The 20,570-nt window shown below is 44.2% G+C and overlaps 1 protein-coding gene across 5 annotated transcripts in view; it reads right to left on the bottom strand.

Moving 5' to 3' along the window:
- Window positions 1-20,570, bottom strand: part of RASGRP2 (RAS guanyl releasing protein 2) — a 232,704-nt gene that overhangs the window by 187,374 nt on the left and 24,760 nt on the right. For 4 of the 5 annotated variants that reach the window (XM_069208004.1, XM_069208002.1, XM_069208003.1 and 1 more), the window contains exons 5-6: window positions 15,417-15,548; window positions 9,865-10,015 (exon numbers count right to left, since the gene is read on the bottom strand). In XM_069208004.1, the coding sequence (XP_069064105.1) occupies window positions 9,865-10,015; window positions 15,417-15,548 (283 nt within the window). Of the gene's footprint in view, window positions 1-9,864; window positions 10,016-12,286; window positions 12,356-15,416; window positions 15,549-20,570 lie in introns of those variants that run through there. The other variant, XM_069208005.1, reaches the window with a different exon arrangement.

A 20,570-nucleotide genomic window follows, 5' to 3' on the forward strand; every position in this document is an offset into this window, starting at 1 on the left:
CCTGGAGGACATTTCTTAACGGAACGAAGTGCTTCCAGAGGTCCTACAGTATAAACAGATGTAAAGGTAAAACTGAACAGAAATTCTGAAATAAATGTGATGTGTGTAATAGAAAAGCACACCTTTATTTATTACAACAATATAAATGGTAATTTGTTTTCTGCATTGTAAAATAGTTGTACACAATGTCTTTTGGGAGAGGGGAAGGAATCAATAAACCACTGTTTCAGACAAGGCCAAGCCAAGAATTGTTCGTAAGTAACATTTTGAATAGGCTCTGCTTAATGTGTGATTTTAATGTTCAATAAACCTAAGTATTTTTATAGTATTAGATTCACTTTTGACCTGATGTATTGAAGTGAAAATACAATTAAAAATAAAGCCACAGAATGTCAAACTTAAGTTGACTATTTAAATAAAAAAGCTGCATAGCAGCATAATGTGCCTCTGTCCGCAACTTAATTTAGTCATCCTTGACACATGATTTGGTCCTATATATAGATGCATGATTACAAAGTCAGTGGTCTAGGCTGCTCATGCTTGCTTATAGTTGTTACTAGATATTGGTGTAGCTTAACCTCCATGTCCCCCCATGGTGCTTAGAACATTCCCTGGTTGTTTGTTCATTTGTGTCAATAACTTTGCAGCTAGCTTTAATAGATGGTTACACGTTTGCTAGTTGCATGTGCACCCCACCTACACTACTCTGCAGGTTTTTCTTGAGAAGGAGGAAGGTTGTGCCCTACTTTCTCTGAAACATTTTAAGGCCCACATGACGTATGAAGATTGTGCCCTTGGATGAGCCTTCTTTTTACTCGCTATGCTGGATATGCAACCCCACCTGTCTTGTGGGTTTGCTGTGTGTTACTCTCCTCAGATCAAGGGTACTGCAGTGTTACATGATCAACCTTTTGTTCTTATATACTTATATTGCAGATTTCTTTTCTCTGTTGTGCCAAGGTGATGAGAGTGTTAATACACTCCTGATGTTCAATATGGTCCCATAGTTGACATTTGATCATTTGGTCTTCTCGCTCTTTATTAATTTGTCTATAGAGTCTTCCTGCAGGTCAGCAATGTTCCTATTGCGAAATATTAGGTTAAGGTGACAGACTTCGTTGCCTGTCATATGATGGTTCCCAGATAAGTGGCTTACCTTCCTGAGCAGTGTTTGTGGTTGGACTGGGACAGAAAACAGGCTGGGCACTAAAATAAGAGTTGCCTTTGTTTGTGACTCAGATAGCTGAAAAAGTGCCCCATATTTGCAAGTCGGTGCAGTTTTGAACTTGTAAAGACAAGCTTTATATGTGTTTTGCAAGATAGGGATGACTGCATGCACTCCTGCGTGGCTTGCTGCAAGCAAACGGCCCAGACCACGAGATCAGACAATAAAACAGGCCTACAAACATCCAAAAAAACAGCCCGCCCCAATTAAGCCAGCCCAGCCCTGGGGGACACTGCAAGACTACGTTATATGCCATCCAACCCTGCCGGTGTTCTGGAACCAAAACAGTCATTAGCAGCGCTGCACTTTTGTATGACTGTTGAGGGGTGTTGATTTAAGACTCCACACTGTGTTTTATTAACTATAACGTGGAAGAGTAATGCAATAGTAATGCTCTGATTACCTACTGTGTTCTTCATTACAATGAGTTTCACTCTTCCTGATAACAGTCCGAGGTTCTCTCCCTCCTGGACAGACTTGAGAGTTGGGGTATAGATTAGAACAAACATGACTTCCGGTTAAAACAGGTTTTTATGTTCTCTGGATAAGAGGAAGGGCTCAACCGAAAGACAAGCAGATGCGGCAGGACACGCCTCGCAATCTTGCTTTAAGGACATTGTATTCGAGGCTTTGGGCAATGAGTCGAAATAATCCACAGCGTTCACATGGTGAGAGGAACCCTGGTATGCGCCCTCACAAAGTGACCCCCCAACAAGCTAGGTTGCGCACCTCGAAAGACTCATAGACGGGTGGCACAGATGGCGCAGGACGCTTGCACTCTGGCACCAACAGGAAGCTCAGTAACCTTTCAAGAGCTCAAAAATAGCACAGCCAGAGAAAGACTTTTTGTTCGAGGAAGGCACTCGAATTGTGGCAAATGTGCCTTTTTAGAGCTTTTCCTTTTAGGAGAGATGACATCCGGGACTTATCTTTCAGGAAGCCCGGCACCATTTCATTGTTCACTACTTGTTCATTTTTTATGTGAACTTAAACCTATGAATGTTCCTTTACTGCTGTGATGCGTGTTTTTATTACTGCAGCTGCTGAGTACTTATGCATTAAATCCTAAAGAAGTGGTGATGGCCAACTTGTAATTTAGTTAGAAATTCGTCTCCTAACGTGCCAGAAGCTATTTACTTTTATGTTTAACACTGGCTCATGCCCAATAAGACGCGTGCCCGTAGGCTGCCAATTCCACTACCCTGAAATACAACATTACTGGTCCTGGAAGGGTCCAACCACATGGAACTATGACAACGGACCCCAATTCTGCAGCACTCTCTGCAAATGCAACACTGTGACCTACACTAAAGACCCTCAGTTCTGACCTGCAGAACAACATACTATTCTGGCTAAATAGCCATCTGTGGAAGCAGGGGACCAGGATCTCAGCTTCGCCTATGACCATACTTTTTGATCCTGGGCATATCACTTACTCTTCTCGCACCTCAAGCCTCATATATGTTCATATATACAAGCACTTAGAACCTATCTAAATACTTGTATGAAATACTCTTGTAAATAAATGAACATTTACACTCACCATACACCATGGACACGCATTTCAATGGCACCCCAGGCCTACCTCGCAGCAACCCCGGCAAATCTAGCACTGGCTCCAGCACACAGATCTTTCAATCTAAATATTAATCGGCAGGACCCTTTACTTTTAAAAATGAAATGTAAATAACGAGATTTTGAACTTCTGCAATGGGAGTAACAATATATTTTTTCCTCAGTGAATGACTGTTTGCTAAATTTCCGCCTAGCGCACTGGACTCAAATAAGAACACGGGAATCCAAACCCTAACAGCAGACAGACAATATCTTTCTAGTCCAGTAATCCTCAGCAACAAACATCCACAAAAAAAACCTGAAACATATCTTCCTACGCGAGTAATACACCAGTCCTCAGACCGTAATACAATCGCCACTCCATACGAGCACCCTGAATGACAACTTGCCAACCAGCAATCCACTGGCACAGGAACAACTGAACACCAAAACACTGAATTACTTTTTGCTACCCTGTAATCAATCCCCTGGCACCCAGGACATGAAGAGCAAACAAGCACCTTGGATGGATTGAGTAATCCACTGCACGTGCAAGAACCTTTCAACTTGTAATACTGCGTTGCACACAGCAAAACAGACGAATTAATCTGCACACCATAACATCCTCTACCCATTCACAAAGCAATGCACAAAGTTAAAAACAAGAGCACACTGAAAAACATAGATGTACACTAAAAAGCTGAATTATTTGCACACTGGAGTGCAAACGCAGGCACATTATGTGGCATGGATTCTGAATTTTAACCCACACTAACGTGTGATGATGAGGGCTTGCATGAATATGAAGCAAAGAACAAACACCGAAAGCAAACAAATGCTGCACGAGATGAGACTTTGCTAACTGTAGCACACGAAAATATTAAATTTCGTTGGATTGTACAATAACCATTCTACATCAACAGAACTACAGTGTGTTGTGCGCTAGTCACACTACCTCTAAAACCACATGTGTAGCATTCATACACTGCTCTGTAATCCTGGCGGTGTCCCCCCCTACAGAATGAGGGTTCTGGTGAATGTTGGTACAGGTCGCAGGAATGAGTGGCATTGACTGTAGGGTGAATGACCTAGGTTCATGCTTCTGCAGCCACTTTGCTAGCAATCCTACGCGTGATAGAGCGGGGGAGGGATAACTATAGGCTTCCCTAACAACAGAGGAGTGGTTTTGATAGGCTTCTAAGAAAGGCCTGGATGCCAGTGTTCGCAGGGAGAGTATTGTATTTACCAGCTGGATGAATGGGTATCCCTGAAGTCGGCCTGTATCAGAATGGCCGTGGATAGAGGCTGAAACAGTGCCTCAGAGAAAAAGTCTACAGGGTGGCAGCTTCCTAGCACCCACAGAGGAGCACCTACAGAGGAGCACATCTACTGGGACGCTGTATGGAAAGAGTCCAACAAGACTGAGACAGGAACTGCCGGATGCCCAGGAGAAGAAAAGGGAGGTACTAGGCCCACCCTGAGCTGCCAGCTGGGGATCCCTAGGGTGGACTCTTCTGATCCTACAGATGGAGTGTCCCAGACTCACTGGAAAAACATCAATTCGGACTATTGACAAGAAACACTAAGTTGACAGACATGCAAGGCCCCTTCGTTAGGGATAACCACGATGTGTGTCAGACTGAGCACAGATCAGTGCTGACTAGTGCTGACCACTAGTACTAGCAGCGGACCAGCTCTAAACCAAAACAGATCCTGGTATAGGTTTCTAGGTAACCCAATGGCATATTTATTTACGGAGAGATAGAGGGGGTAGTTCCTGCTATGTTGACCGACATGATCCACACTACTCACCCAATGATGTTGTTCTTTCGGTCCACAGTAATGCAGGAGGTCAATAAGGACAGTGCAGTCATCAGGAGTAGGGCGGCCTGGTTAACCCAGCGTGACTAAAGGCAAGGAGCTCAGGATCCGTGCCCAGTCTCACCTATTCTATGTCTATAGTTGCAGACAGCACTAGGACCAGTACGGATAAATCTTTCCCATGGAGTGGCATTGTTGTCATATGACCCAGTACTGGAAGGCTTGAACGTTCTGCACCCTAGCATGAAGGATCCCCTCATGCTCTCCCATGACTTCAGCACCTTCCCAATAAAGGAGACTGACATATGGTGCATATGTCTCACCTCTCTTGTGCTATTTTTGGGATGAGATGTAGGGGTATATTTTCTAGTCTTTACACAAACACTTGTGTGGTGCAACACAATACTAAAAGTGTGACAATCTAACATACATTGTAGAAGCCTGCAAGCCAGTTCAAAAGTTATTATGTATACAGTGCAGTTTGGGAAATACCAAAAACCTTGTGGACACACTGGGGCCATCGTTTGCTCACAAGGTCAAGGGATTGGGAACACTGCACACTACGATCATCCACTCCAGGCAAGGGAAGCCCTCTCCTCCAACTCAACACAGCTAATGCCACCTTCAGCCTCAACCACGAAGAAACAACCTGGTTCGCTGGACCTTAATCCATTAATGTGAACCACGAGGTAATCATGATCTACACGACTGTATGACTGAAGATAACCCCTGAAACTGATATGCTTCTACAAAATAACATATGCATGAACAGTCTGTAGAAATAAAATATCAAAACATACTGACCCCAGATTTGGTGTCCGATCCACGGAAAGAGAAAGATTTACATATATTGTAGTACCAAATAATTTGAATATAGTTACACCTTGGCCGTTTTTAAAGTCACAATGAAAGTCCATCAGATTGACAGTGTCCAACTGCCAGCTCAACAGTACAAATGCTGGTTTCACAGCAAAAAACAGAGTACAGAAAAAATAGAGTATAGAATTAGATGTGCCTCAGTCCATGCTCATCTTTCCAAATTCTTCCACTTTAAAGTGGCGTGGACTTAGTTTCCCTCTTGGTTCAGCTCTTAAACAAATGAACAGTACAAAAAGGCGGGATGACCATCAAATCAGATTCCAGAATGCTAGTTCCTAAAAATTAAACTACAACCACAAAAAATGAATAATGTAAGGCTTGAACTGCAAGCTGAGTAATTTAAGATCTGGCCTAGAAACAGCTGTAAATGGTGAGACAGTTTTAGCAAGTGAGATAGCTTTAGCGGCCTCATATTTTCTCCCCAAAATATCTTCATAATACTACATACATATAGACCTACATACGAAGTATCTGGTTAGCCCTTTTTCATTCTTTGGCCTTTTCAAGTTTCACTCGCAAATTGCTACTGCTCTCCACACCACACTACATCAGTGGCAGCTCCTCTGTTTGGGCGGAGGAGCATCACCCCCCCTTTCTGCCAGCAGCCGCAGCTGCAAAACCTTTACCAGAAAACAATCATAAACTTTGTTTCTGATCGTTTTTCTGGTAAAGGGGGTGGGACCACGGGGGTGAAGAGCAGCGAGAGGGAACGCTCAGCACTCCCCCTCACTGCCCGTATGTTTGGCCAGCTGTCTCGGACCGGTCAAACACACATGCGCAGTAGGCTCTCTCAAGCGCAGCAACACAGTTGCCGGCCCGGCAAGAGCCTCCACAGGCTCCCAGTCTGCCTGGGAGTGCCCTGGCTGGGCACTCCCAGCCAATCCTAACACTGCTTTGAGCAGCGTCAGGATTGGCGCAGGGCAGGCTGGGATCCTGTGCCTGCAGCATCCAGCGACGGAGAGGAGCGGCGCGGCGACGAGGAAAGGTAAGTGTTTTATTTTATTTTATTAAATAAAATAAATATTTATCCCCCCCCCCCCTCCCAATCCCCCCCACGCGCCGCCCGCCCCTTCAGCACCACATAGGACTGCTCACTTCTTCCATTGGCTGTATTCCAGTGCGGGTGACCCTTTTTTCTTCATCACTTGGGCAGAGCCACCTGCAAATAGGTGTACTACAGTGCAAGGGTTGCTGTGCATGGGCTTCTCAATTATTTTTAAATTTCTGTAATATTTTTCATACCCGTCATTTTCTATAGTCCGATAGAAAAGCTGAGATAAGGTGCAAACAAACACATCAACCAAACCAATAAATCTGGTTATGCACTGTTTGTACTTGTCGCACAGAGATGCCAGCAGCTGTATAGCACGTCTGGTAACCACACAGGCCGAGCCAGATACTTGCAGATGGCTTTATCTGATATCTACTAATGCATAAAGTAAAAAGTGCAGTTACACGAAACTGAATATATTGGTATTTTGTATAAAAACATAGCTGGATATCAACACGGAGTACGTTAATAGGGAGACATGAAGTAGACACAATGAAATTTCATTTACACTGCTGTAATCGTGCATAATTTTCAGAATTTTGCATTATATTCTTATGTGAAATACTGGAGATTACACCAAGTTGCATAGTAGAGATGTTGTTCATGTAAAAGTTCTACCATGTGAGCACAGGATCAATGTGAACAAACAAAGTGAACGATGGTTGTTTGTCTGAGCGCAATTTTGTGCTTTTTTTTTTTAGCATCAACGCATCCTTGCGTCAAAAATAGAACCAAGGACGCATTTCACACTATAAAAGAGCACAACATACCGACCATACTTTCATGTAATTGTTTGGGCTTTTCGTGTAATTCCTGCAAACGAAATTGTGTGAATTTTGCCCAGACCTAACTAGTAAGACTACACAGGACCATATCAAGTAGACATTGACGCCATGGAACCTCACAACCACATTTTGCATATTCACAACTGCATTACATTTGACACATATTTATATTGCTTTTGTAAATGGCGATTAAGTGGTTAAGCCAGATTCATGTTATTTTCAGGCAAGTGCTGCCACAATTACAACCTTGGTCCCCTGGTTTCGCAGTCGACTAGCTTAGTCACCAGACCATATGTCCTCTACTGTGTTGTGGCTATCTTAAAAATCAGTTGTTGGTTTGTTTATTTTTTGATTTTGTAATGCTCTACCTGTCACTGTTAAACCATTCTGCAAGAACGTCACGGCATGAGACGTATAAAGATCTGCCTTTATGGGATGGTATCAGGTATCCCTATGAGGACGCCTCCTCTTCTCAAGGAACCTCTAATCATTCCCCAGCTGCCAGTTCCATCTTTCTCTACTTTTAGTTGCTGCTCTCAGGTTGTTGCATGGGTGTCTCCGAACAGCTTCAACATAGCCTTGGGCAGGTTAGGGGACAGGGATAACGGCTTCTCAATGATGCAAGCATCCCCATCCACAGGGCTGGTCCGAAGACCAGCTGTCTACTCCTCCACAAAGGAATGTTGAGAGGTTCCTAAAAATTAGCCCATACTGTAGAGTTTAGCAGCTAAGCCAGAAGAAGCTTCATTTGCCTTAGAGAGTTGGGAATGGGTCCACTTGCCTGGCAAGGAAGCTCCCTAGGTGAGCAGGACTTCTACTTGATGCCTGGGAAAGGCTCGAAGCCCAGGATACAGATGGCGTAGAAAGACATCGAAAAGGAACTAGAACACAGGACCCAAAGCCTGCTAAAGTATTGTTATTCGTTTATTATTTGGAGACCACTGTAATTCATGTCGCTCTACTTTAGTCCTCCCTTTATCCTAGATCAATAAATGCCACATGGCCTAGCCCAAAGTCTTCTTACTCCTTTGTGTGATTGCCAGCTTGCTCATCCTTCTGCCACTGGCCCACAACTCACCAAATGGCAGCACCATTACCAGAAATCTACATCTATCTCATCTGCCAGGACAGGGACTGCAAGCCCCACCATATTGTCATATACACTGCGGCCTCCAGAATACCATCACTTCCTCCAGCGACTGCACCTGGTGTGTCACTGCCAACAGGCCAACATATCTGGGTTGGGTGGGGTTCAGGGTATGATCCCACTAGTAACAGTGCACATAGCTATTGCTTGTTTGTTTGTTCAAACCATTCTTTTGATTCTAAGATTATGGAATGAAGATGTGGTTGTTTATATTTTCTGAGGATTCCTTGGGTTCATATGGTAAAGACGTTCTGCTTGAGATATTGTGTATTTCCAGGACTGTGTCTATTTCGCCCTTTGAAGGTATAGCACCTGGTATTATTACTGCTACTTCTCAAACAGTGCGTTTTATTCCCAGGGTGAGGCACACAGCCAACACAACGGTGGGAGAGCATCCAGTGTGGCTACTGCTGGCTTTTAACATCTATTGATGCTTGAAAAGATATTTAAACTTCTGCACTTGCCACATCTGCCAAGGCTATAATTGTGATTGTGCGGTGGCAGCAGAACTTATTTAGGGAGTCCAAAGTATCTAATCTCGGAATAGTGGCAGCTGCAAAAATATGCTGTGTGAGCTCCATTGAACTTGAAATGGCGTGACCACTTATCTGTCTTCCAGTTGTATTTAAGTCCTTCTGCTTGCAACTCGGGGCCATCCACCATAAAAGGATGGTTTACAGTCACAAGTGCTCTCATTCTACCAGCCATCTGGCCTTTCAGATTTGCAGATTCTCTCAGAGCAGTCTTATCATTCCTATGATCCAGATGAGCAAATTAGAGAGTATAGACTTTTTGGTTTTTGCCTGGCTGTGGAACTTCCTCCCTTCGCATCTCCGACACTTGAGGAACCACTTGACATTTAGGCACCCTCTAAAGACTCGCAACCTAATTAAGAGTTGTATGGTGACTTGAAAGTATTCTTTTTCTGTGCCAAGGGGCCACTGGGGAAAACAGAGCACTTCAAGAAATGGCCTTAAAACCACATAACATAATGGTGAAAAATTAATAGTAAGGACGGAACACTAAAGATTCTTCAATACCTGCTAAATACAGGAGTTAGTGTCAGTCTGAGGCATTTGACTGTTTGGGATAGGAGTAAGATGAGGTTGTCAAGAAGCCAATGGGCAGTGAGTAGGAGAGTCGTGGAACAGTAGTAGTGTAGAAGAGTAGTGTTGCCACCTGTCTAGGTTTAACCAGAACAGTTCTTAAGTGGTCTGATTTGTTGAGGTCAGGATGACGACCTACGTTATGTTTGATTCCTAAAATGACAACATTCCATTTTGGGTACTGCAGCTATCTTATTGGGGTGTAAAATGTGTTAGTGTCTGATAGAAACTTAATAAAGGATTGCTCTGGCCTGGCTTCAGTTAAGTTATGCAAACCCAAGAAAATTGTGACTTACCAAGATCTTGTTGAAGGAGCGGTACTCCAAATAGGTGAGATGCTCCGCCAGTTCTGAGGACTCCAGGTGATCAAACAACAGAGACATCTTACGCTTTTTCTGAGCAGCTGTGCTCCGCTGGGTCACCTGACGCTTCCACTCATACGAAGGGCTAGAGACAGAAAAGGTAAAGAGTCTGTTGACACAAGTGCAAAAAGTGTGGCTCTTCATTTTGCTCACCAGTACGTATCATAATGTGCATACACAACTATGTAAATGTCAACAACTGTTGTCCACAGAGATATGCCTTACATTGATTACTCCACAAATCACTAATTCATTCATTGCTTTTTTTCTATTATGTTTCACTGGCTTAATTCTCATATGACTTGTGACACACTCAGAGACAGACACAGATCAAATCCACATAGATACAACAAATACACACACATAAAACTAGTAAGAAGCATCCAAAGAAAGCATAAACACTTGGTAAAGTGACTGGCCTTCTACAATGGAATCCCCTAAAGATTCACAAGGTTGAGTAAATAATTATTCATGGATTCTACCCTCATTGAGGGAATTATTTAACTACACGTGTACATCTAATACAGATGCAATGTTAAAGAACTGTACATATAAGAAAAGCTCAATACAAGATACTACACTGGAAAAGATTTTCGCACAGAATAAACCAATAAAGACATGACTGCTTGCGGGTACACTCAAAGACAGCTGTACAACCTTGTACACTGATGAACAAATGTCTACACTGAAAAATATACAAAGGCAAAGACCTGCGTTAACACCTAATCAGAATCACATGCACAAAGGTACACCGCTAAAGACAGAACTGTAGAGAGTGACACACAGAAAAAACATGCAGGCATATAGCCCAGCAACAGAAAATTACATACACACGGACACAGATCAAAGAAGAGAAATCCCCACAAATGTAGGCAACACACAAAGACAGACAGAAAGACAACCACACACAAGATGAGGGAACACAGAAAACCGCAGAACAGCTCAAACTTAAAAGGAGAACCATAGTCACAAACATACATCTACACAAATTAATCGAGAGACACACTGACAAGCACACAATTGCAATTACACCTGCATATTATAACAAACATGCAAATACAACGAGAGAAAGATACCCACAAATTAAGAGACTCACCAATTGTCCAGACATAAAACCACACAGACTGATAGCCACCCGCACAGGCAACGCTTGCACAGTTATACCAGTGGCACCAATGAACTGCAACATAACAAAAAAAGCAAACACCAACACTGACTCATGGGGACCTCTGCATATAGCCAAGCTCAGGTCCACATCCGAGGAAGATGAAAAACACAGATACTGTGCAAGACAAGACTACATTGAGCACATCACACATCTGGATAAAACCTACCCACTGTGACTTTTGTTCGGTCTAGAAGCAACAGCACCACTTTAAGGCATAGTAACCACAAAAGTGGCCGAAACTAATTACCAGCCTGGCCAGACAGGAAAGGCTTGAAACATAAGTGACAACTGGAGGTGAAAAAAGAACCAGGTCGATCGTTTTCTAGGTATATGTGGTGATCCCTAGTTGTGACAAAGACTCCTCCGAACTATTAACATGAGTTTATTAGGAAAGATGAGAAGAGGAGCCCTAAAGGCAACCAGCCTTGTTAACACCGCCTGGCAACTGAGTCCTTTGGAACACCCAGCTTATTAGCAAGAAAACATTTTACACACAAACACAACGGGAAGCAGCAAGGATGTGTGGGGGATGCTTTATCATTCATTCTCAGAACTCAAGAACCTAGACTTATTCTTGCTTAGGACCTAGTTTGGAATCCGCCATCCCAAGAGAAACCATGCACAATAAACACACAAAAAAATGAAACAGAGTTTCATGTCGAAACACACAGACATCCATCTATGGTGAGATAAAATGAAAGATATAGACACTGCTGAAAGAACGATTTCCTCCCAGGTCACCGGAGGACAACGACTGTTTTTCGAAAATCCCCCACGGCCTAGGGCTGCATGCGGAGGCAGGAAGTCAAGCGATTTCGTGTGAAAACTCCACGCAAGTTTACTTTGTAGCCTGGGTAGTTTGGGATGGGAGCGCTTTCAGAAAAAGTAAAACATTTTCGTGGTGGGAATTGTTGACAGCTTTCCCCTTCGAGTAGGTTTGTCAAATAAACATGAACTTCATTGGCTTGATAATGGCGACAGGAAATGAGGTACTGAAACCGCTTGTTCTCATTTTCCTGAGAGAAGCGACAAAGGGCTGTCGCTTGGCGCTGCCTGCACTGATTATTGAGACATTAGCGTGTCGTTAAATGTTCCTAAACTCCGATAGCAAGCAGGGCAGCTGTCTAAAACGAATCTCAAGTGGGCCGACATGTCACCCGACCAAAGTCAAAGCAGTCTGTCACCTACAAGTGAAGGAAAGCCAGCACCGACACAGAGGGGGTGCCACTGTCCGCAACTTCCTATAAACGCTTCGGCCCACAGCTGCAACCCTAATGGAAATTACCCACTGATTGGGCACAGGACATTCACAGGCGCTGGCGCTTTAAGAATAACGCCCTCTGTTTTGTTAAAGCTGGGAGAACAACGGAAGTGAAAACGGCACCACGTCTGTCCCAGGACCATCGTGGGTTACTTTCCAAGACACTCCCTCTGGTCGTGGTCGGATTCAGAGGCTGAAATATTATTCTTTCCTTATGTTTGTATTTGCCATCCCATCTCGTTTACTTTCTATTCAAGACGACTTTGGCGTTTGAAATAAATTTGAGCCCTTTTAACGGCTCCCTGTGGACACTGATTTCACGAGAGTAGTGGCTGTAATTAGTGGTGGTGTGCACGCCCTTTCACCTGACCGCGGATCACAGAGAATGCGGAAACCTGCCACCTCTGATGGGTTTTTGTGCTACGTGTCTTTTTTGGACAGTTCAAGTGAACTATGCACGCGGTTCAGCTGGGCCAAACTACCAATTATCCACGTGCACGGTGTCAGCTGCTCTTGGCACTGCCCCTGCTCAGTGGTCATGAAGACAGTGTCAGGAACTGGCCGTATGAAATGCAACGTAAAAAGGATTCTATGAGCCTTGTTTCATTTTGGTAGTTTCTGTCTTTGTCCTTCTCGTAAAATAAAATCAGCAAATAAAACGCTGTTGAGGTCAACCCTGTCATGTGGTCTGGAGCAAAAAAGGGTGTGAGGTCACTTCTGCTTTTGTAATGGATTGCCGCCCATGTCCATATGCAGCACACTAGGGTAGCGCAATGAAAATCAAGTCAAAGTATTTCCTTTAGAATGGTACCCATATGGAATGTGGTAGCAAAGACTGCAATTCTCGAAAATCACTAGGTTTGCAACCACAAAATCCCTTTTTAGGTCTTGCCTACTAGACAGCGCATGCACTGTCTTTTGCAAGACAAATTGAAGCCTTATCAAGAACATACTGAGCTTGGAGCCCGCTCATTGTTTATCATTAGTTGGCTTTCCTGTTACTCTCATTTGCTTGCTTCTTATTTGTGTTCTAGCTTGTCAACCTTGTGTTTGGCCCAACTACATAGCACACCCTCCTAACTATCCCTTGTGAGTGGCTGGCTTCTATGCTCCCACTACATGCTTTTAAAGCACGACTTTTTTTCTTCTGGGTGAAGCGCTCCATTGGAGTATGTGTTTTGCAGCTGTCTGCTGTGTGTACTTCTCTCCATCTACATTCTAAGTTATGTTGTTCACTGTTGCCTGTGTGCCTTTCTCCCACCCTAAATGTTGGACTCGCCCTTCTGTACTTCCTCCCCACCTCCCGGTTTCTTTTTCACAGGTGTGCATCTCCCATGCCCACTACATGTCTCCTCTTATCGCCCGTACGCACCACCCATCGCTTCATTTTGCTCTCAGTCTGAAACCTGCTTCTTCCTCACTCACGCCCTTCATGGTGCTCTTCCATCCCTGCCCTGTATTGCTTTCACCCCTACCCACACCCCTATTTTTCTGCACCACTCCACCATTACCCCGGTGCTACGACCTCCCCCAGAGTTCTTCTCTCACCTGACACCAGCATAACAAAAACACATTTTTTTTTCTTTTTGGGTACTTATAGAACTCTGATCAGTAACAATAATGAAAAAAAGCAGCTACACCATTTTTAGGTGCATATAAAATGACATAGATAACTGCATCAAAGCCTTTTATTTTTAAATCATGAGTCAATACTGCACAGCATGTGGGATGTTTTACAGCACGCCTAAAAAACAATAATACCCAAAGGCAAGATCTATTGGCTAAGCCAATACTTGTTGTTATGTACTAACCTATTTGGAAGGTTTTCTCTGATCTGTAAACTAGGGTTAGTGAGCCATATTGAACTGCATTTTCGATGTGGGCTTAAGGAGCGTTCCTTACGTTGATGTTGATTTGGTATGTATCAATGATCGCAGTGTCAGTCGCAAACCGTTGATCAGTTACATACTCTGAAACAGTGGTGATAACAGATTTGTAAAATGGGCTCCTTTTGACGTTCTTCCCCTTTGTGATATGGAGCCACAGCCTTGGTGGACGTAGGTTGTGGTCCAGGTGACTACTACCTGCTCCCACCGAGATTATTCAAAACAGAAAATACTTTTTGAATTTAAGCAGCACCGGTTCTTTTAAGGAACACGGGCTGCTTTAAAAAATAATAATATCCGAATTGGAATGTAATCACAGGGATGTTGGTCTGCTGTCCCTTGCAGGCCACTACTTCTGTGATTGTAACCAATCACGGGGGGGGGGGGAATTGAAACCTGACTAATCAATATAAATTCGGCAGGTGGTTCTGTGACTCGTTAATTTATAACCAATCTTTTAGTACATATGTTGGTTTGCAAAATCCGATTACTTCTCAAAAACGTTGGTGCACAATATGCAAACCCTTTGTGTATGGAATAATAGTACATCGTACCCCTATCCCTTGACTTGCACGTACAGTGCATCACTACCAAAACAATGCACTTCTGGAAGTGAACATCTATCAATAGTCAGTGGACTTCCCTACTTTAGCCCTGAGGACATTTCGAGTCTCACTAATAATGTTATTGTCAAAGGCGCATGCTGCTTGCACAGGTAAACACAAATGTGAGAACAGTACAGAATGGGTCTAACACAGAGAAATGAAGAAGTAAATCAACATAGCTAGAAGACCGGCTACAAATATACATGAAACTGCCTAAATGGATACAACCTTTTTGGAATTCATAACTATGTACACAAATATACTCAGAGATAGGCAAATGGAAAAAAGCATGCAAACAGGATACATGGACACAGAGAAAGAGTGTGCAAATATAAACATACATGAAGGTATTATCACATGCCCACACTTATAGGAATGGGTGATCTCAGGTACACACTCACTACATGCCTAGACACATGCATTGTATAGCAGCTGTGCAACCAAGTTCCCAGGAGAGGCAACCAGAACCTGTGTGTTAATATTCTGTCCTAGCTTAGACCTGCTGCCTCCCTGCATTTGGTACCAGCTTGCCCCCGAGCCCGGTTCCCCACTGACCCAGCACATACACACTCTCGATGTCGATGAGGCTGCTTTGCCTTCGGCTTCCCTCGCGGTTCAGCAGTCCTTTCAGCTCCTTGATCTGCTCCGCCAGCTCCGGGTTCAGGTCAAACTCCGCTGGAAATTGGGAGATCCAGTAACTGTCCAGGTATTGGGCAACAAAATACAGTGAGTTAATTCAGTGCCTATCGTTGCATTGGCTTCACATCTATCATTTTCTGTCCCAAGGACCCCAGTACACGTGGCTGGTTCCATTCAAAACTTATTATAAACAGGACCTGATAATTCGGCCAGGGCTCAGATTACTTCCTGTACTAGTGCCAACCTCTGGGTTAATATCTCAGCATCAAACTTGGTATTGTTAAGCATCAACTGTTACAGTTGCTGACTATACTTTTCAAATTATTTTATAGCCCCTCCTACTGATTGTTTTAATGTTTGATCTGGTGCTTTGTACTAATTGCAACACAAAAAGATGATGGGCAGAGTGCTGAAACTTTTCAAACACTCATCCCCAGTCACAGATCTTGGTTAAATCCACAGTCTTTTTGCTCACCATGCCACCCCGGTTTGGGCCCAGCCATATGCAAATCATTCATGACCCTGCTCCGCATGGGAACAGTCCAGCTCGAACTGCCATGCCAGGCCCTCCCTGGACCAGAAACAAGCATCCTGGGACCGGTTTTGGAGCATCACCCCTCACTAGCCAGGCTAGCTTGAATCCAGTGGCACTGAGAACAAGGGACCCACGTCTGGGCATACACTAGGCACTTAGGGCAAATATAGCAACACAAAAAAGTAATGGACGGAAGACAAGTGTTGCAGAAAGCAAATATCTAGTTCTACAAATGGATGCTTCTTCTCACAGATTACTCAACTTTAAAGAATCTCACAGAAATTATCATGACTGGAGGAGGCACAGCAGATCATAGAATATTTCATTCAGGCTAATAAGTTATATAGAACCACTCTGTGAAAACATGTTTCACTCCTAGCATCAAAATCAAAGCAGTAGTGTCTGGTGAACATATGAAAAGAACACTGAGATGCTGCCTGGCAGATATCCGAGATGGACACCCCTTCCAGTTGCCTAGACTTAGTTGAGCCGAATTTGTCATTTTTTAAGCACCAGAGAAATCCAAAAAAGCTTATTGACAATGCTATGCTCCAAGCCCCACTGATAAGTTAAAAATTCTCTTCGGGACATAGTCATGGAACTGCTTTTCCATCTTTTTAAGCCAAAGAGCCTGAAAGAAGTAGGATGATGGCATTTTATTTGTAAAACTGAACTTGTAGAAAACACTTCCTGGAGTAAAGGATGCAGCCTCCCAACTGGCTTAAAAGAAAGAAAGTATGTTTATGGGGTTCTTAATGAGACCGAACTCTAGATGCCCACATTTCGAGCAGATGAGGACAATTGTTTTCAGGGTCAATAAGCACAGGATACACTACTGTATGGGTTCGAATGAGGGCCTCATCAAAAACGAATGGCGTGGTCAAAATCTCAAAAAGGTGCAATAGAAGATGCTGGAGAGCATGAGCTCTGCGAGCCGTTCCGAAATATAGTCACAATAGGTACACTGACGTATAGCCTCTGCTCTGGTGAACACAGAAAAACAGACATGGCAATCAGTGTTCACCATATCCACATTCTAGACTAATGAAGGGGCAGCCTGGCCAGCTTCCTTTATTTTGGATGTCTGAAGAAATGGATCATCAATGTCAGAAGTGAACATTACGTCAAAGCAAACACAACACTGGGGTCTGGGTACTTATTTTGAGAGGGCTTAACATCAGATTGTAGCTTTCCTCTTCTTGGCTCTTTGCCATATTACATCTGTGATCAGTGTTTGCAGGTATAGTAGTAGCCATCTCCCCTGGTGCCAACACCACAGATAACATCACCCAAGTCAAACACAGTGCCAAACCCAGACTCCAGCCATGTTCAGTGCCCAAAGAGGTAAAGACCTGCAGTGACCTCCAGGAGGCACAGAGCCTCGTAGCACAGGAGCCATGAAAGAAGGGCTTGGACCAGGAGCAGAGGCATTAGATGCAGCCACAAAGTGAAAATGGCGTGGCTGCTGAAGTCGTAACATCATTAACTGCTCTTGGGGTGCACCAGAGTTTCACGTCGTAACTGAATGTTTGAAGTCAGCAGCATAGCCCATTTAAAGGCCTCTAAATACTCAGACGTAGACCCCCCAGAAGGAAAATTATGCGGTTGACATGAGGATTCTTCAGAATTATGTCTGTCACACACTGATGCATTGGGTTTGTAGCAGCATTACTCAGAACTCTCACACCTCTGATGGAAGGAGGAAAAGGATGCGTATTTTGTGTTTTATGTTAATGTTGCCCTGGGTGCCATGGAGGCTCTCGAATAAGAGACCGAGGAAGGGATAGATGGCCATTTGACAATTGAACCCTTCTCCTGTCTGTGAGGGACCATGAACAACTTTCTCTGCCTCTCTTCGACTGTCTAAGAGTGCAGGAGTTCTAGAATCTAGTGTAATGCTGTGGTCCCGGAAACAACAGTCGTTAATCACAGACTTTGCCTCCGGTACTCAAGACAAAGCTTAAAAGCAAGATTTAGCACAAGACATGACAAAAATCTATGTCATGATAGGATTGTATAGGTAAAAAAACAGACAAAACAATTTGCCATCCACCAGATCCTTTCACAAGAGCCATTCCAGAAAAATGACCCAATGTCCTTGGCACAGGTGAAGCCTTTAAGGAAATGCTTTACCTCTTCCAGCAGCGGTATCTAGCAGATCTGGAGCTCTGTGTCAGAGTAGGTTGGTGTCCCTCTGAATAAAAATTCTTTATGATGTCTGAAGATACTTCTAGATGAGGACGTGGTGGGAAGCAGTATCCATCAGAAACACTGTTAAAGGCCCCAAGGGCGCTGAAGAAGGTGGTAAAGTCTTGCAACACCGAAGAGCTGATTCTCCTACATTTATATATATTTGTCTCTCTTGCCCTGGATCATAATCCGATGAACTACAAGCCTTTGTCCGCAAAAATAGGTACAAGAGCCCACCATCTGGAGCCACCGCCCAAATTAAGCACTGGCAACACACGCAATAAATTCCAACAACTACTTAAACAGTCCAGGGTGTTGTTTTAGAAAGGGTGAACAAAATTATTTCACTAAGGAAAATCAAAAGGCTTAGAATAGCTTGGTGAATTTCCGGTGGCTGGGAAAACACAGAATCTGCAGGGAGTCCTGGGGCCAACCCAAGCCAACTAAATAAACTAAAAGCAAGAAGAAAGGACTTAGAATAACGTTAGGTCTCTTAGAAGAATACTCACGATGGCCAACAATTTGTGAATGCTAAGAACTTCTCAAAGTGTTTACCCCAGATTTGCTAGTTCTGGAATTTGCCGTACTTTAAAAGTTATCACTGTATTCCTGGTATTCTGATGCTGATGGACTAAAGTACTTCCAAAGTACATCATGCTCAACCTACTCATACCAGTACTATACAGGACAACTCACTCAGCTAACAAGCGACAGATGGAAATGTTTGCAATAACATAAACCATGGTTAATCAATCTGAGCTCATTCCAAAATTTCACTTCAGTTTTATCTGGTCTGCCCCCTGACTGACAGGTATCAACCACATACTCATCAGTCTTGGCAAGTCACAAAATAGGCAGTCCAGACTATATCATGAAGCCCCTTCGGAAAGGGTGGTGATGCTGTCACTGTCAATATCATTTATTTGTGCTTAATGAAAAGTTAGGCCCTGATTATGAGTTTGGCGGTCCGAACGTCCCAATTCTGGCATGGTCCCCGCCATCAAAAGGCCGGTGAAAGGGCAAAGTTGGGCCCTCACGTAAACACCCTCGGAATGCGCACTGTCTGCTCAGGCAGACAGTGCACATTCCGAGGGTGCTGCGTGGAACAGCATTGGTCTTGGCTCCCTAAGGTAGCAGAGGCCAATGCCGCCGCACTATTTTAGCCAGTTAGCATGCTGATACTGCCTAGATTGCTATATTACTTTGCGGCACTGCCGCTCATTGTCCCTAGGAGCTTCTTCCATAACTTGAATGCTGTCCTACTACAGCTCATTTGGGGAGAGGGCAGGAAGCGGGTCGCAGTCCTCACGCTGCAGCGTCTGGTCGACGCAGGCGGACTGGGCGCCCCCAATTTTGAACTTTACTATGCGGCCGCGCAGCTACAGTGGATATTGAACTGGATCCATAGGCCTGAGTCGGTGGAGTCCGCCTGGCTGTCGGCCCGACTCCAGGGGGCTCCCCTGCTCGCATGGCTGACAAATAAAAAAACAAAAAGCGCAAGTGACAACCCACTAATGGTAGTGGCTCAAGCATGTTGGGGGAGGTACATTCAAAAATGTCAAAAGGAACTCCCCTACTCGCCGCTCATCCCACTGGATCAGCTTCCCGGTTGGGCCAAGACTGGGTCGCACTCGCCCGGTCGGAAACGGGCATACACTCAGTGGGAGACTGCTTTGAGGAAGGTAAATTAATGTCGTTCTAATCTATGCAAGCCCTCACAGCAGTGAACCCGGGACAATTCTTAACCTACCATGCCATATGCCACTCAATTAGAAAAACATGGGCGGCTGGAGAACTAGAGCCAGAGATCTCTCCCACACTACACCACATGTTGAACTATGACACCCAAGCAAAAGCAGTCTCGAACCTATATAAACTCCTGAGTAAGCCCCCTGAACCCATCTTGGAAAAGGCTAAGGAGAGGTGGAACGCTGTCTTACCGGACCCGATCTCACATGAAGAATGGTCAAAAGCCTTATACCACACCCACGAGGTGTCAAGAAACCCCAGATTCCACTACACGCAGTTCAATTATACACACCAAACATACTTAGCACCAGATAGGATTAAACAAATGTTCCCTGGGTCGGACCCGGCCTGCCCTAGATGCAATGCCCCAGTGGCGCAATTTTACCATATGATCTGGGACTGCCCTCGGGTACAAAAAGAATGGGCTGGGGTGGTAAAAATAATAGCAGAAATGACGGGTCTTGAACTGGGCGTGGACCCCAAGTCCTGCCTGTTAGGACTCAGGACAAGGGCGAAAAAACACAAACACCTACATAATTTTGCAGACCTGGCCTATGTAATGTACAAAAGACTGATAGCCATGAACTGGAAAGCACCCAACGCGCCT

Source organism: Pleurodeles waltl, chromosome 9, assembly GCF_031143425.1.
Source record: "Pleurodeles waltl isolate 20211129_DDA chromosome 9, aPleWal1.hap1.20221129, whole genome shotgun sequence".
Taxonomy (NCBI): Eukaryota; Metazoa; Chordata; class Amphibia; order Caudata; family Salamandridae; genus Pleurodeles; species Pleurodeles waltl.